This window comes from Notothenia coriiceps, unplaced genomic scaffold, assembly GCF_000735185.1.
Source record: "Notothenia coriiceps isolate Sejong01 unplaced genomic scaffold, NC01 NC01_scaffold00037246, whole genome shotgun sequence".
NCBI lineage: Eukaryota > Metazoa > Chordata > Actinopteri > Perciformes > Nototheniidae > Notothenia > Notothenia coriiceps.
The window spans coordinates 14376401-14392827 of NW_011369947.1; the positions used below are offsets into that span (position 1 = coordinate 14376401).

The following is a 16427-nucleotide window of genomic DNA, read 5'->3' on the forward strand; positions in this document are numbered from 1 at the left end:
GCCTGTACATGGCCATATACTAAACAAACTACAGAGCCCATTCCGTGTCCTGTTATGGTTTACTTCCTCTCTGCCTTCTTCTGGTGATTTATCTGACGTCCAGCGCTTCGTTTTTTAACCTGTTTTCCTTTCTCTTTCTTGATCCTCCTTAGAAATCTTCATTATAGTCCTTGACAGTGGCCTGCACTGGTGTATTAACAACGTGTCACATGTTAAGAATTTACAATCAGAATCGAGTATTCAACTAAGCCGTGTAATAAAAGTTGTTAGTAGCCTTAAGGACCTACAGTTGTTATGCTATACCACATTGCCCTTCACTGGATGTACAATAACTACATTTTAGCATTTAAAATACCTAGCCATTCTTTTGCGGTTATTTTGGTGAAAGTAACTCAAAAGTAACTAAAGTAGTGTAACTCATTACATTTCAGAGACAGTAATATTGTAATGTAACTTATTACTTTCAAAAGAGAGTAGCCTAATAAGTAATATGTAATATATTACATTTTGGAAGTAACTTGCCCAACATTGCTAACATTGCGCGAAAAAATGAATAGATTCTCCCTTTGACAGGCTAGACTCTAGTAGTTACTACATTATTCAGAAGTTTACAGTAACTTTGGATAATAACACGGCGGGTTTAATAAACGGAGCCTCTCTTTTCCTCTCCCCCTCTCCACCTCTCCTGACAGCCCATCTGTATCATGCAGCTCGCTGATCCAGTGAATGAGTGAAACATATTTATAACTGGTTTAGCTAGTTCCAGGGGTAGATGAGATTGGTAAATGTGATAGGTCTAACTTTTAACAATTTTAAATATTTCTAGTTACTAGGGATTTCCGCCGCAGGTTTGAATTTGCGTAACATTTGCGCGACTTGTCCACATGCAACTGTCACAGGGGTTGTGCTGCAGTGCAGAGACATGGCTGAGTCATCAACAACAGCTATAGCTTTCGAGGGGTGGAGGTATGCACATTATTTTACATTTGTCTGAAGAAAGGACAGGAATGTGACGGTAAGGTGCACTGTTGAAAACACAGCATCAAACCTCTCCAAGCACCTGCAAAGGCAACATGCTAACATAAAGCTAGTAGCTAAAGACCCCTGAGCCCAGAGTGATGATGTTGAGTGTGTGCCGACTCCGAACAAGCAGCACAAACTAGAATTGTCACTGTTATTAACTTGTGTTATGTCTTCTTTATTACAATAGTAATAGTGTGAACATTTGGCCTAAGTTTTAAGTTTTGGCTACACAGTAGGCTGTTGCTGAGTAACGCAAAAGTAATGTAAAGTGTAATGTAATGAGTTACTTTATGTAGAGAGTAAAGAAGTAAAGTAATATATAACTTCTTTTTTCTTTTTTTAAGTAATGAGCAATGTGTAATACATTACTTTTTTTGAGTAACGACCCCACCACTGATTGTGACCTATTGCCAAGAGTAAAGATGTTGACACTCCCACTACTGTTTGTTCAAAATAAATGAATACAAAAAAACAAAAAAACATTTTTAGCAGTGTTTGCCTTTATAGAACGGTGTTTCAGTCTTTTACACTCAGCCATGATTGCTCATCCTATTGCAGCTCTAACCAGACACATCCCCCTTTGTGCGGAGTCGAAATTACTGGCTCCAGTAAAAAGTGCGATCCATTCTCCAGACTCGAGAAACTCCCTTTAGAAATCAATTGAGGAGGTCTCAAAATGTATATTGTAATGTTTATACTTAGAAAATGCTTACCTCCACAGGGTAACGATGACCATTAATGCTGTGTTCGGAACCTTCAGATCCATTGTTAGGACCCCAATGAAACTCCACTTTTTCTGCCTTAAACCTCCCTGGTAGGCCTGCTCCCCGAACAAAGTAGTCATCCTTTAAAATAATGGCGACTGGAAGAAAGACAAAGACAAAGATAGAGCGACAAAGAGTCATAATTAATTTCATTTTACATTTTCTACATACATACAAAGTTAAAAGTACATTTCAAAGAAATAGAAGACATTGATGATTGTTGTTTAAGAGGATATATTCTGCTCATGTTCAGTATTTAGTGTCTGTACTGCGACATCTTTCCATGCTTTAATGTTAAAAAATGATGTGCATTTTTCTCATATTTTCCCATGTATCTTTTCTCTGAAAGGATTCCTGTGTTCCTTTACCAGTGGAGCCATAGTTCATCAGAAAGTTCTATCCCATTTATAGAGACAGCACTTTACATATTGAGCTTACACACTGAGCTTATGATTGTTATTAGTGTAGAACATGAAAATGCAAAAGTAATATAAGAAACAACGGCAGTCAGAATATCAGACAGGATGTAAACACAACAACAGTCTACCCAGATTAATAGAACCCCTCATTTGGAGGTCAACCTGAATGTTAGTGCTGGCTTGGTCTTTAGGGTACAGCTTTAGATTAGTTTTATTCCTATCTTTGTAATAGGAAATATGTTGCCGTTGGTGACTTTATATCTGAAGCCTCACATTTCTCCACTAAAGTGCCTCAGGGCTCAGTCCTTGGTCCTTTTTTTGTTCTCCGCGTTTATGTTACCTCTAATCTTTCATAACCAACACGTGAGTTTGATTTTTATGCACAATATACTGTAACAGGTCTTAAACACAACCGTGCCTCAAAAAAACAAAAAACAGGCTCTCTCTTAACTCAGAAGATTTTGCCATGTAGGATTTGATAACTCCCATGGTGTCGCTCTGATGCTGCGTCAATGCTTCAGCCAAGCGGAAAAGGGCGTGGTTAAATCTCTACTTGGTTGAAAAAACAAAAGCCGCAGCCAGGACACTCTTAAAGGTTCCCAAGTAGGAGGTGGGCATAATGTTGTGGTGTTCGGAGGCCCGGCTCTCTACAGACAGCTGGGGCAGAGTGACACTTGGTTGGGGATGTGCATTTGTTTGACTGGCTGAGGTCAACAGCAATGATATCTGACTTGTTCACACAGGAGCTGTAGATACAGAGTTTGTGCTGGCAGAGTGGGACCTCACAGCGCACTAGTCATATACAGTGTATACTTATTATATATTTTACAGTTGTATTAGCGACATTCCCTTTTAAGTTGGTCTTTTAAACTTTATTATTACCTTTATTATTCCCTTTTTTTAATTTTTTTATTTAATATTACATTTTTTAATTGTATAGGTTTTTATATATCTATGTATTTTGTCTTATGTCTTCCTTCATTTTACCATGAGGGATCAGTATTATTTTTTTGTTTTATTTATCGTACCTTTTACCTCCTTGTGTCCCTTACACTGTTTATCTGTTATTTTATGTTGCTATGCTTTATGTGTACAAAAAGGTTTCACCGTCTGACCTGAAGTGTATTACTTCTTTCTCTGTTGTCATTGTAAAGTGTGCCATGTTGTTAAAGCACTTGAGCTGCACGTGGTGTATGAAAAGTGCTATTCAAATATAGCTTTATTGTTATTATTTTAAATAATTGTCATATATGGCAAGAGAGTTGCAAGAGATAAATATGTGGTTTTGTAATGTCCCCCCATGCGTCCAGGATCTGAGTACGAGATGAGACCTTCAGGTGCCAAGGGGCCCACCTTTCATACCAGCTCTTGGGGAATAATTTTAAACCTTAACATGAATCAATAAATAACTTTCTAAGGGTGTTCTCGTTATTCAGGTGTGACAGGGCTAGCTGTAGGGCAGAGGTAATGGGACCCCCTGAGGACCTCTGGGGGCCATATGATAACTGGATGGGGTCAATTGACAGGTGACAGGATCTCAAAGCAATTCATGATCATTTATGTGACAGGGAGTTTGTCACTGAGGCAGGACACACTCTTCTGCACTGGGATGATGATGATGGTGGTGGTCTGAGATATGGGGAAGATGTTGGCACATCAGCCAGCTGGTCGGCCCCTCTCTGAGCACACAGTGAAGCACCTGGTTGGATCCTGCAGCATTGTGTGGGTGGGGGGGGTCTGTCTTCCAGGTCGGCATGTTGTTAAGGGTTCTGCGTTGAAAAGAATTCAGTGTATCTGGAACCTAAATCATTTTATATCTGTTTGATGGAGCTGTAGATATTATTCTTATGCTTTGAGTATTGAAGCTGCCGGTTAAATATGTTCAGCAAATTGAATAGCATTTTGTCTTAAAGCGCCAAAAATTATTAATAAATAACACTGGAATCACCAAGTGGGTCATTTTTTTCCCCTGCGTTATCAAGACCCATACATTTCTAACTTCATGCATTTTCCTAAATGTAGTATATTTACATTCACATTTTGACCCCACAAAGAAACAGCTGTATATTATGTTGTGTCCGTTTTATTAAATGGTTTGAAACAACTTGTTTCCATCCCATCGATAACATGTTGATGACTCCACGTTCAATTTAAAGAAGTTGAAGTTGAGCCGTGAATAAAACTACTGTGAAGACTCTGAATTGGGTTTGTTCTGCAGGATATGTGTGTGTGTGTGGGGGGGGTAATCCACCGCCTCCCAGCCTGCCTTCACAGCTTCATCACAGCATATCAAGCAAGTGATCCCTCCACAGATAAAACACTTTTAGATACAGTCTATTCACAGTTTGCGAAGAAAATGCAGGGACATTTGTCTCTTTAGATACATTATTTACGGGGGAGAGCTGAAGCTTCACGCCAGTTTGCTATGCAGCTGTTTCAGTTTGCATTTTTACATGGCTCTCGACATGCACCCAAAATCCATTCGAATGATGCTCTGCTGAATGTGGTACTTTGCAGGTGGCCATCATCATCATCATCATCATCCATTTCTGGGTGGCCTTCGGAGGATGCTCTGAGCTGCTGAAGGAGCCTCTGCATCAGACGTGTCAGGGTATTTGTCATGCTTTGATGGGGTCTCTCCCTGCCTGTGTCTCTCACTCCTATCCCTCTGTTTTTGCCAGCGGGTGTCAGCGCTGGTGATCCTCTCCCTGAAAGTCCACTCATCGGTCCACTTCCACATTGTGTCCGCCTCGCCTGATGAAGCTACCTGCACTCAGACAAACTGATGTCTCACATCTCAACAACGTATTGCCATGATGCTATGACTGGGAGCTGGACAGGACATTTACTCACTCGCTGTGACCTTAATCAGTCACTGAAAATTGGGAAGGAAAACAGTTAGGCTATGGAAACAAGGCCGCTGGGGGAATTTGCAAGCATGGAAGGATACCCGAGACTTTAACTATTCTGTCCTTCAATGAACAGACTGTCATATGCCAGTTTGAGTTATACTTGCCGTGAGGTTAATTTACACAATGTCTAAACATGTCAAAGCTGAATATGACACTAGTGAGTCAGGTTTGAAAAATAAAAGACAACATTTTACTTTAACTGTGCTCAAGGAGTGAGCAAGGCAAGCTGTTTCCAGTGCTCTGCAGTGTTTGTGGTACGTTATATACATACTGTAGCTATCACTGTATAGGACAAATAATAATATAATGATATGTTTTAAACAGCAAATGCTAGGTGTGTTTCTTTAATTTGTTCCATCACACTCTTCTAAGGCTGACGTGTGAGTCCCAGTGAGGAAGCAAATGACATCTCTGAGGCAGCTTTGTGAGTGGGAAGGTGTAACGCAGGTGAACACTCCAGGTGTTGGATGGTCTGGGTGATCTGTTTCTTGTAAATCATAACACTCAGCTAACATCTGAAAAACAATCCTGCATGCAGTAACTCTTATGGTGCTTCCACAAAGGATGCAAAGCAGAAATGTGCATCTCTTTACTCACGCAATTTTGGTCAAAAAGTGACATCTGATTCACATAATCCAACCTTTTTTATTTATTATTTTTGTACTGCTGTCTTGACCAAACTGTTGTCCATGTCCAAATACTATGGACAAAGACACAGAGTGTTGTCCATGTTCAAATTCTACGTGTTGCTACCTGTAATTAAGGCTAATAGGATAAGCTTTAATAAAACAAACACCCTAGTGAAGTTACAGTAAACCGACAAACAATTGGCAATTTATTGAGATGTGTCATCACAATCCTTCTCAATTGAGCAAACGATAGGATGTAAAACATTATAGCGCTTAACACACAGCTGTGCTCTGGGCAGCACTCAGAGTGCTGTCAACAGCTCTGCCAACCACCTGTGGTCTTTGCCTCTCAAAAGCCTTTCAACTCCATTTCTCTACTGTGGGGAAGGATCATCCATCTTAGTGACAACCTGGAATTGTGAAAAATACATGTGTCTGGCGAGGAGGGTCCTCGAGATGCCAAAGAGCCCAACTCAGAGGGCACAGCGCTGAATCCCACAGGCACTGACACCTGCCATGGCACTTCTACTGAAATGGATGCAGCATGTCTGAATGATAATGGGATGTGTAATCTCATCATAAATGACTTGCTGCATATTGTACCTGTCTTGTTTTATAATCATGAGCTCGGAGGTGATGCAACAGATGTTTGACATGCAGACACCTGCCAATACGAGCCGGATTATTATCTGTGTGACACTTCAGCTTCCATTCCCTCTTCTCTGTGGTCTGACACAGCATGGTAACAAACATTATGTCGTTAAATCTGGCATGACTCTTAACTAACTGCTCATGTGGGGTTTGTGACTAGATATTATTATAATGATAATAATACTAATAGATTACACAAGAACAAGAACAAATAAACAAACAAACACACAAACAAAAGGGGCAAATAATGAAGTAAAAATTAAATACATAGCAGTAGGCGTGGAAGCAAGGGGACTGTGATGGGTTAGGGGTCAAAGGCCATGGTGAAAAGGTAACTTATATTTATTTTACAATACAGGTTTTTTTAACAAGTTTTCCATTAAATAACTACCAGTTCTGATGCAATTGTACTCAATTTGAAGGTCAGGAACAGGCAACATGACATTGTAACTTAATAAATGGAAGGGGTCATTCAGGGGTTGTAGTTTGTCATGTCCAACATTGGACAAATGGTACACAATTAAGAATCAGCTGATGGTCCTCCCAAGTTTCAAGGCAATTAGACCAGAAAATGTCAATCTATTTTATTCTGGACCAAAGACAAACAAACTAAAAGTTCAAATAAAAAACAATCTTGTCACTAGTGGGGCCAGTTACAAACTATGTGTGTGAAAAACTGGGAATAAAGACGACCTAAAAAGGTCTCTAAAATGCTTAACAAATCTCGACAACACATATTTTTCGCTAACAAGTACTGTACTTAAAGGTGGGGTATGTAATTCACTTCAGAAACACTTTTTGTTATATTCCATGGAATGCTCTTAACATCCCGATAGCCATTAATACAGTATATTAAATGCATTGACAAAAAATCCATAAAAAAATGTAATCTGTGGAAGCTGTAGTACTGTAAAAAGCACGACCAATCATTTTAGCCGGCCCGGCTAAAATAACTGGAAGGCCTACCTGCCTGTCAGCCTTCCATCTGTGCACAAACTTATCTCGTGCCCTCATTGGTCATGTGCGCGTTCGTGTGTGTTGGAGGAAGGGCTCTGTAAGATACTTGCCAACCTTTAGACCTCAGGAATCGGGAGCTGTTAGATTAACATTAACATGCTTATTGTAGTTGTAAGTGCACTGACTTGCGGCCTGTAGCACCGTCCTTGATGGAGCATATGTGTGGGCTGGACCTGTATTTTACAGGAAAGGAGTGAGCAGTTGTCGATTCTTGTTCTGTTTTCTGTGAATATCTGCCTCACCCTCTCATACTTTGAGTTGCGCGCGCTACTAAAGAGACGTGTTACCATGGAAACCAAACAATGGTGTAGCCGTATTAAAGTCAGAGTGGAAACAGTCGTGTGTAAATCTGATTTTGTCAGAAATCGGGAGAAATAAGGGAGAAATATGACCCCGGGAGGAAACCGGGAGAGGGCAATGAAATCGGGAGGGTTGACAAGTATGTTGTCAACTAACCATTCAGAAACCTCCTGCTGCAACCGAGATGTTTGCACCTCCACCAAAACCTCCGCTGCTTCAGGGTCAGTTTCTGGATCAAATTGATAATATGCTTGAACACATGCATTGCTCTGAGATGACATGTTTATTCCACACTCGTAATCACAGCAAACATGGTAAAGTGACTCTCGCCGGCTCATGCCCCCCTCTTCTGCAGGGGGGCGTGGTCAGCTGCTGCTCAGAATTTTCAAAGACAGGCTTGGAATAGAGCGAAAATGAGCGAAACGAGGCATGGCTAAAAAATGATCTGTTTGGTATTTTGAAAAATAAAATGTATAAATATACCTTATATAGGTATGGTCATACACTATATCATTTAAATATAGCATGATATCATAACATGATGATAGCATGATGATCCCATGGAAATGTACCGCCCCTTTGCAACCCTACTAAAAACACAGGGCTTTTTTCTTTCTTGCAATCTTTCAGCACTCTTACTATTACTCAGCTGCTGACACTCCCTGTCAGATGGTTTTATAGTCCACTTGCAATAATTAAGACTGGGATAGCTGTCCAAATATGTCCAATCGCCACAAGAACACGGAGAATATGCAGTGTGTTGTCAGTGGGCTTAGCTCAAGACTAGCACTGGGGAAGCAGGGGGACACCATTAGCAGACACGAGCTGAACTATATCACAATCAGCCATTCTTATATTGTTTAGCCCTATTTGCAATTGTACTCTGCATTCCACCAGGGAAAGGAATAGAAATAATAACACTTGCTGTATTGTTACATTATGCATCTCAAAGTGTATAGCCCATTAGACACGTTTAATCTTTAAAGTTTAAAGCATCTGCTGTTCTGTTTAGCAGTTAGCTCAAATGACACGAAGACCCTCCACATAACTAACCAAACACATCTAGAAATGATCCAGCTGCCCTCATTCTACCCTCTTCTGTGTTGTAACAGGTGGGAAATTAAATGTACATAATGTTTTACTGAATTGCAGCACACAAGCTTGGTACAAAATGAAAAACTGCTTTTTTTAAATCATTGTGCAGCTGTGTTCAGAAGTCTGAACATTCAAAAGGAAAGGCCTCACTTTAGAGAAATCCACAAAAGAGATGCCCTTGGTGACCCAACAAGCAGCACATTTGTATGAAACTAGCCTTATATTCTTGGGAGGAGATGCACTTTTAGGGCTTACCTCTCTCATCTTGGTCTCGGGGCACTCGGAGTGCAGCGTGAGGGTGGCCCCCTCAATGTTGCGCGGCATACGGGTGGAGCCTGGATTTATCGTGAACTGGATCTGGTCTGGAGAAATAGTGTGGTGCACATAACCCTGTGACATCCCAACAGGGTCCGACATAAAAACCATAGAGCCATCCTCCTCATCTGCTTCCCCTTCAGTGAGGAAGGTGACCCCTTCCTCCTCCCCTCCACAGTGACCCTCCTCTTCACCTTCTTCATCTAGCCGGATAGGGTCCCGCTCAATGAGTACTGTGGTGCGGTCGTACACCCGACCAGATGACGACGAAGACTCGCCGAGCAGGTTATCATCTTTGTCAAAGTGGATCTTGTCTTCGTCTTCATCTTCATCATCCCGCCCCAGGTGTTCCACCTCTACCTCAAAGTACATCGTCGCCTCAGTATGAGGACCATTCTCACTCATGGTCCCTGGTGCCTCTCCTTCTTTGGCAAGGAGGACTGCACACTCACACTGTAGACGTTACAGCCTGAAATATACATTTGAAAAAGTATTGTTATATATGAATTATGGGAAGCTTTTGAAAGACATATGAAAGCATTAAAACAGTACTTAAAATACACAATGTGGTGTAGGAGGCTCATTCCAGGATTTAAAAAGAGTCTTATTTAAGTGTTGACTATGTTTTATATCATTAACCCATATTTGTAAACTAACTTTAGGCATTACATAAATGTAGGAGAGTAAAAGTACAATATTTACCTCTGAAATGACCTACTCAAGTACCTCAAAATTGTATACAAGTGCATTACTTGAGTAAATGTACTTGGTTACTTTACACCACTGCTGGCGAGACACATCCTAAAATATGTGTGCTATGTCTAGTGCAGGGCTTTGATAATACACTCAACACTAATGTAAACACGTTAATGTGTCAATCAAAAGAAGGTTAACTATTTCCAGTAGTGAAAAGGGGAATAGTCCATAGTAAGCTAGCGATTATTAGGACACATTTTAGGGGAAACAAACGTTACTGAAACCAAACCGAGATCTAGAACTTTCTGATTTCGATGACAGTCACGAGACTACAGCAGCGGCAAAACCCAACTAATAAACATGATTATTTCTAATCAATTAAAACTCCTCAGGTTACCTTTTTATAAAACGTTATAATTCTGAAAGATGTCACATTCACACGACAATGCCAGTTTACATTTCAGTACTTGACATGGCTAGCTAACGTTTACAAACACAACAGTAGCTTGATAAACACGCAGTGATTCTCAGGTTTATAGACTGACAATACAGTAATGTTAACTTAATGTCACGGTACTTAGGTTAATATTCTTCACTGTTAACAGGCTGTATACAAAAATCTGCTGTTTGATACTGACCTGACGTTGTCTCACACAGTACATCTTGGTTACTAGCCTCAGAGATATGTCGCTAGCTTCCTGCTGCGAATATCCAACAGTAGGTCGTGTAGATTAAATAATATTATTATGAGCACTTCTTAACGTTGTGTGACTTCTTTGCACAGTCCATATAACAGTTGTATATTTAGCTTCCGCGCTCCAGAAAGCAAAAATATACGTACTAGCTTTAACGTTAGCCAAGTTATCCTGTTTTTCTCTACACATGCATAGCTTTCCTAGTTAGCAACAGTTTTGACGTACAGCTAAGCTAGGGAGCCACATCAAGCCCCCAGGAAGTGCGTCGAACGTTGAAGCAAATGTTCGTAGTGGCCAAACGGTGGTACTACAACTCACTGGGCCATTACATACTTCTTCCACATTGACTTACATTGGGGAAGAGACGTCTGTAAATCAGCGAATATATCTTGTTTAACTGAATAAACTTAACAGCACGAACAATTTCATAGCCCCTTATTTAAATCACTAGGGTCTAATCTTTTAAGTAGCGCTGAAAGCGGGGATCCAGAGTTATTTTACTTCTCTATTTATCTGACTGAACCGAGAGCTGGAGATCGGAGGCGGGGCTTAAGGAAAACTCGAGTGCGCATGCTCCATGGGCCCACATACGGGTACTTTTTGACTTCAAGCGTCAATGAGCAACTTTCATAGGAATTAACGGGGTCCCGCCTCCAACACTGTATCCCGTTCCCTTACACAGAGAGCTACATTCTGCTTCACAGCTAAGCTAGACAGTTAGCTAGAAACGTTAGCCAGTCGACACAGTTGACATAACCTATCTTCCCAGCAAAAATAACAAGTATCATGTTACCAAGTGCTAAACTTACTACACACAGCACTGCGCTAACGCTTCAGTTTAGTGGTCTCAAAAAGGAAATTACAATAACATATATTTACCTGTTAAAATGTAAGCCTTATCCCTATGCTTTGGATGTTTAGCACTTTCTTCCTATCCCCTCCCTAGGATACCAAACAACGTCACAGATTCACTCATTCGTGATGAATCATGGGAAATTAAATAGCATTACTAATGTTTAACTAAAGAACATTTTTGTATGTGACAATTCACTTTTTATTTGGCAAATTTGATTATATTGGCAACATTTAGAGAAGTGTATCCTCAGACAAACACACCTTATGAAATAACTAAACCTATTATTTTAGTGTTCTCTATTGCTGAAAAAATCACCAGAGACACAGACATTGTTTTCAACATTTTTATATATAAAACAATATGCTGTTGAAATCACAAACATTCAAATACACATTATTTTTTAAATAAAAAATACAAATAAAAAAAGGTTAGGTCTCTACAGATTTGCCAGATATACATTTTACTTTGTGCCAACATATCACAAACATTGCCATCTGTGAAACAAGCTTAGATCAGATAAGACCCGTCACTTACAATAATTATACTATATATCTATACAAAGAGCAATCTAAGAATATAAGAAATTATTCCATTGTTATTTCAATACGGGACTGTACAATTTGTAGTGTTCAGCTTCAGCGTGAAGGGCAAGGAGAAGTCCTCCATCTAGGAGGAGCCTTAGGCCAGGAAGTGCTGGAAGAACTCCTGAGTCTTCCTCTTTTCTGCAAAATCCTGCTTCGTAGGCGACTTCAGGAGCAAGGAGGCAAAGATGGTGGCTATGCAGAAAGAAAAACAATTATTCATATTGCATCCCAGAATATAATATCTTGATTAGCAGTGACTCTTTTTTTTGTGGAGAGAGAGATATGAAGAAAGACGATTTAATACATTATTAATTAGATAAATTAAAATATCATATGTACGTTGCAACATTTAATTTTGTTCTATAGTTTATTTCATAATCAACCACTATTTTGGGTAGGTTAGGTGAACGTACTTTCTATTTAACAGAAACTAATTGTTTTAATATTAAGTATTAAAACATATTTAGTGCAAACAGTCCTTGAGTCATAATCAAAACATAATATTAAAGTGCACCTATCATGCTATTTTTAGGCAATAGCATAGGTCTCAGATATATAAAGATATATAAAAAACATGTCTATGAAGTGTTTTGTTCAAAATACCAAACAGATCGCCCATTCTAGCCATGCCTCATACCCCTCTATTTCACTTCCTGTTTCAAAAGTGCTGATTTTGGGTATAAAGTTTTAAAAAGAAAAAAAGATTTGATAAGAATAAAAAAGGAGGGGGCTGGGCTCATGCGGGACCCGGCAGCTACTGTCTAAACTAAATACTGCGGTGATTAAACGCCATATCATGGATTATCAAGGATTATCTCTGAAACAGTATGGAGCTCAAAGGCTTGCCGGTTATACCATAAGGTGAGTTCCTTTTTATTTCCTGCTTCTTCACACACATGCTCTTTCCAGTACAAGGTTAGCTCTGAGTGTTAGCGATGCTAACGTAAACGCCGACCATATTACGTCCAAAACAGTCGGGCATTGTTTCTGATAGCAACTTTCTGATAGTGCCGTGGGTCCACATTTCAGATATTACGTCATATCGGACGCAAATCTGGATCAGCTCCGTTGTACCCACTTTTTTAGAGATTTGGGTACGGAGGAAAAGAGAGAGGGTTTTATTTTCTGACGCTGCGTGAGTTCCCCGACACACCGGGGACACATATTTATGTATAACAGACATCAAAAAGTGCATTTTGCATGATAGGTCCCCTTTAAAAACAGGATTTTCATTCATTTCACTTTCCTATTTGTCAGTTTCTCTTCACTTTTTCAACATGCTGACTAAAGCAAAAGGCATCAGCTCAAAAATAACACACGCACAAGTGAAAGAGACTGAAATGCGACACGCTTCCTTTTCTTACCCAAGATGTTGACATCTAATCGATTGGTAGCAGAATTCTTCAACAGCTCACGGAGAAAGGCAGCTAAATAGTTGAACACATTTTTATGGCACTGAGGTAGCATGGAAATGATCTGAAGACAGAAAAAGCATATTTTAAAAAGGATAATGATTTACTTGCATAATTTAACATAGTAATTGATAAATAGTGATCACAGATTAACCACATGAGGTCTTACTCACTTTCTCACACTGACTGGCATTGGAGCAGCTTTCTAGGCACTGCTGGTAAAAGTAGAAAGGAATCACAGGCTGCGGGAGGGCATCTAGGAAGAGAAGCAAGGCCTCTGCTACCGAGTGGTTACTGCCCGCTGCACGACAATACAGAGTCAAGGACAAAATACTAGCGCAGAGTCTGCATTTTTGTTAAATGTTTAGCTGCAAAAAAAGTGTGTAATACACTGTTACATTCCATTCGTTTAAAAAGTCCAGCCTCACCATGAATAAGAAAACAACCCAGTAAGAAATACTGTTGCAAGTGCTTTCATTTGGCAGAAGTACCCGTGTGCCTTTTGTGCTACACTGTTCAAATGTAATACACATACACAAGGCTGTTTTCGATTGATAGTAATGATTGCAACAGTGTTGAAGGATACGAAGAGAATCTGGAATGCCAGTATCAAGGCAATCCCTTATCACTGCAAATTCACTCCGGAGCCCAGGTTGCTGAAATATGTCTTCCTGCAAATAGAGGACAGAAACATTCAAACTTTTGTTTTTGAGGTGCAGTGGAGCTGCAATAGACTTAATTACAATGGTTAAAAAGGACAATGGTAAGTTTAAATTACTAGAAATAGAGATTAATTCTATTAACCACATGAAGACCACTCAAAACAAAGATCTACGCATCAGTTTTTCTTCCGATTTGTTTTGTAAATCTTTTGTGGACTCATCGAAAATCTTTTTTGTATAATAATAATAATAATAATAATAATAACATAATTCAATTTAAGGATATAACCCCGCATACAAAAAAAATGCTCCAAAAGAACCAAATCGGACTATAGTGTTCTTTGATTTGATTAAAAGGAGAACATTTTGTTTTGTTTTCTCACCTGTTTGAGTGCACTGCGGAACAAGTGATCCACCATCATCCACAGTTCTTTAGGAATGTCTAGAGGCTTTTCTGTGTTTTCAGCGTTCTCATCTCCAGACTTCTCCGCCTGATGTTAAAAACAAACCGATCAAAGAGAAGCAATTCAGTCAAATGGATTCAACAGTTTCAAATCAAACATGAACTGCCAATACATTTAAACTACTATGCTGTGGCCTATAAGACAACTCTGAATGGAGAAGAGGTAGTTCAAGGACACCGTCGCTGCTCTGGACATGGGAGCACTAACCATTTCTCGAAGAGTCTCTTGTGGCATGTCCTGGATTGGCTCCTTAAGCTGACACAATGAATGGATGGAGGAACCGTAGCAGCTGGGCAGGTAGTTTCCTGAGATAGAAATGAAGTAGTCCTTCCCACGCTCCAAGTGGAGCACCAGGATGTCTTCGATCTGCTCCTGGCCAGAGTTAAGTTCAGGCGCGGTTGAACGGTTTACAAAAACCTCAAAGTCAATCTCCACAGTCCCACCTGGAGGTCGAGAGAGACGCACATTAACGTAAAGGGGAAAATAAACGGGAAATCTACTGGCCCAAAGTCATTTACTTCTTGCCATTTCACAAATGGTTTCATTTCTAAGATGCTATGAAATAACAAAGACTTAAGTTAATTGTCAGGTAGAATCTATTTTTGAGTTTCACCCACATCCTCTAAAGCAGGGGTGGCAAACTCAAGGCCCGGGGGCCAAATCCGGCCCGCGACCTAATTTGATGTGGCCCGCAAGAGCTTGCAAAGAATATAATATCCAATACAATTGGTGTAATTGTTGAATATTTACTTTCAATTATTTGCCCTAGACTTTTGCTTTCAGACGTAGTTATTTAGGAAGATATTACCAGAACTGATAATAATCCAATGCAGGCTCAACAATGTAATATAATACATGATTTAATATATATTATATATTTACATATGTATATTTATATATCATTAAAATGACAACCGGCCCTTTGAGTGCAACCATAATGCTGATGAAATTGAGTTTGACACCCCTGCCGTAGAGGATGCTATTGCAGTAGTCGACTCGTGATGTGATGAATGCATGAATCAGAGTTTCAGCAGCAGAGGAGGAGAGTGTTGGGCGGAGACGGGGCAATGTTTTTGAGGTGGAAAAAGGCGGTCAAGGTGATGTGATTGATGTGGTGATTGAATTTGAGCTGACTGTCGAAGATGACTCCGAGGTTGGAGATAGTTGTTTGGATCCATGCTTTTATTTCTGAGAGACAGTTGGTGAGAGTGGAGTGTGTTGTGGAGATGATGGTTTTTGTTGAGATATAAAGTTGGATGTCATCGGCGTAGCAGTGAAATTGAAGGTTGTGGCGACTAATGATTTTGCCAAGGGGGAGCATATAGAGGATGAAGAGGAGGGGCCAAGCACCGAACCCTGGGACGGCCTTGGGACAGAGGAACAGTGGAGGAGGTGCTGTTATTGATGTGATAAACTGATGTCTGTCGGTGAGGTAGGATTTCAGCCAGGAGAGTTGTAGTGTCGTGAGTTGAGTGATGATTCGAGGAGGGAAAGCAGGATGGTGTTGTTTATGTGTCTAATGTGTCGGTGAGGTCGAGGAAGATGGAGGATGTTTCAGGTTGCGGAGTCAGAGAAGAGGAGGAGGTCGTTTGTGATTTTGAGAGGAGCTGTTTCGGTGCTGTGTTTGATCGGAAACCGGATTGAAATGGTTCAAATAGGTAATTGAGCTGAGGTGGCATTTTAGTTGTGAGGCAATGACACGTTCAGTATTTGGACGGAAAGGGGAGATTCTGAGATGGGCGGAGTTGGACATGATGTTCGGGTTGTCCAGATCTTTGAGAGAGGGGGAACTGATCCAGATCTGAGGGAGGAGTTCATGATGTGGCGAATGAGTTGGTAGATGGCAGGAGGCTCTCTTTAACAAAATGGAGGCAATTGGGTCAAGTGTGCAGTGAGAGTTAATTCCGGTCATGAAGTTGGACAGTGCATGGGG

The 16427-nt window shown here is 40.2% G+C and overlaps 2 protein-coding genes across 4 annotated transcripts in view; both read right to left on the reverse strand.

Annotated features, from left to right (window-relative positions):
* The window catches only part of LOC104965870 (metal regulatory transcription factor 1), a 16470-nt gene extending 5010 nt beyond the window's left edge, over nucleotides 1–11460 (reverse strand). Inside the window, exons 1-2 of one of the 2 annotated variants that reach the window (XM_010794907.1) lie at nucleotides 11396–11460; nucleotides 9066–9594 (exon numbers count right to left, since the gene is read on the reverse strand). In XM_010794907.1, coding sequence (XP_010793209.1) covers nucleotides 9066–9530 — 465 coding nt within the window. In that variant the 5' untranslated portion in view covers nucleotides 9531–9594; nucleotides 11396–11460. Of the gene's footprint in view, nucleotides 1–9065; nucleotides 9595–10459; nucleotides 10725–11395 lie in introns of those variants that run through there. The other variant, XM_010794906.1, reaches the window with a different exon arrangement.
* Nucleotides 11461–11701: 241 nt separating this feature from the next.
* inpp5b (inositol polyphosphate-5-phosphatase B) overlaps nucleotides 11702–16427 on the reverse strand; it is a 68492-nt gene continuing 63766 nt past the window's right edge. For both annotated transcript variants that reach the window (XM_010794903.1, XM_010794904.1), the window contains 6 exons: nucleotides 14702–14937; nucleotides 14414–14521; nucleotides 13955–14039; nucleotides 13542–13669; nucleotides 13321–13432; nucleotides 11702–12148 (listed from right to left, as the gene is read on the reverse strand). In XM_010794903.1, the coding sequence (XP_010793205.1) occupies nucleotides 12051–12148; nucleotides 13321–13432; nucleotides 13542–13669; nucleotides 13955–14039; nucleotides 14414–14521; nucleotides 14702–14937 (767 nt within the window). In that variant the 3' untranslated portion in view covers nucleotides 11702–12050. The remainder of the gene's footprint in view (nucleotides 12149–13320; nucleotides 13433–13541; nucleotides 13670–13954; nucleotides 14040–14413; nucleotides 14522–14701; nucleotides 14938–16427) is intronic.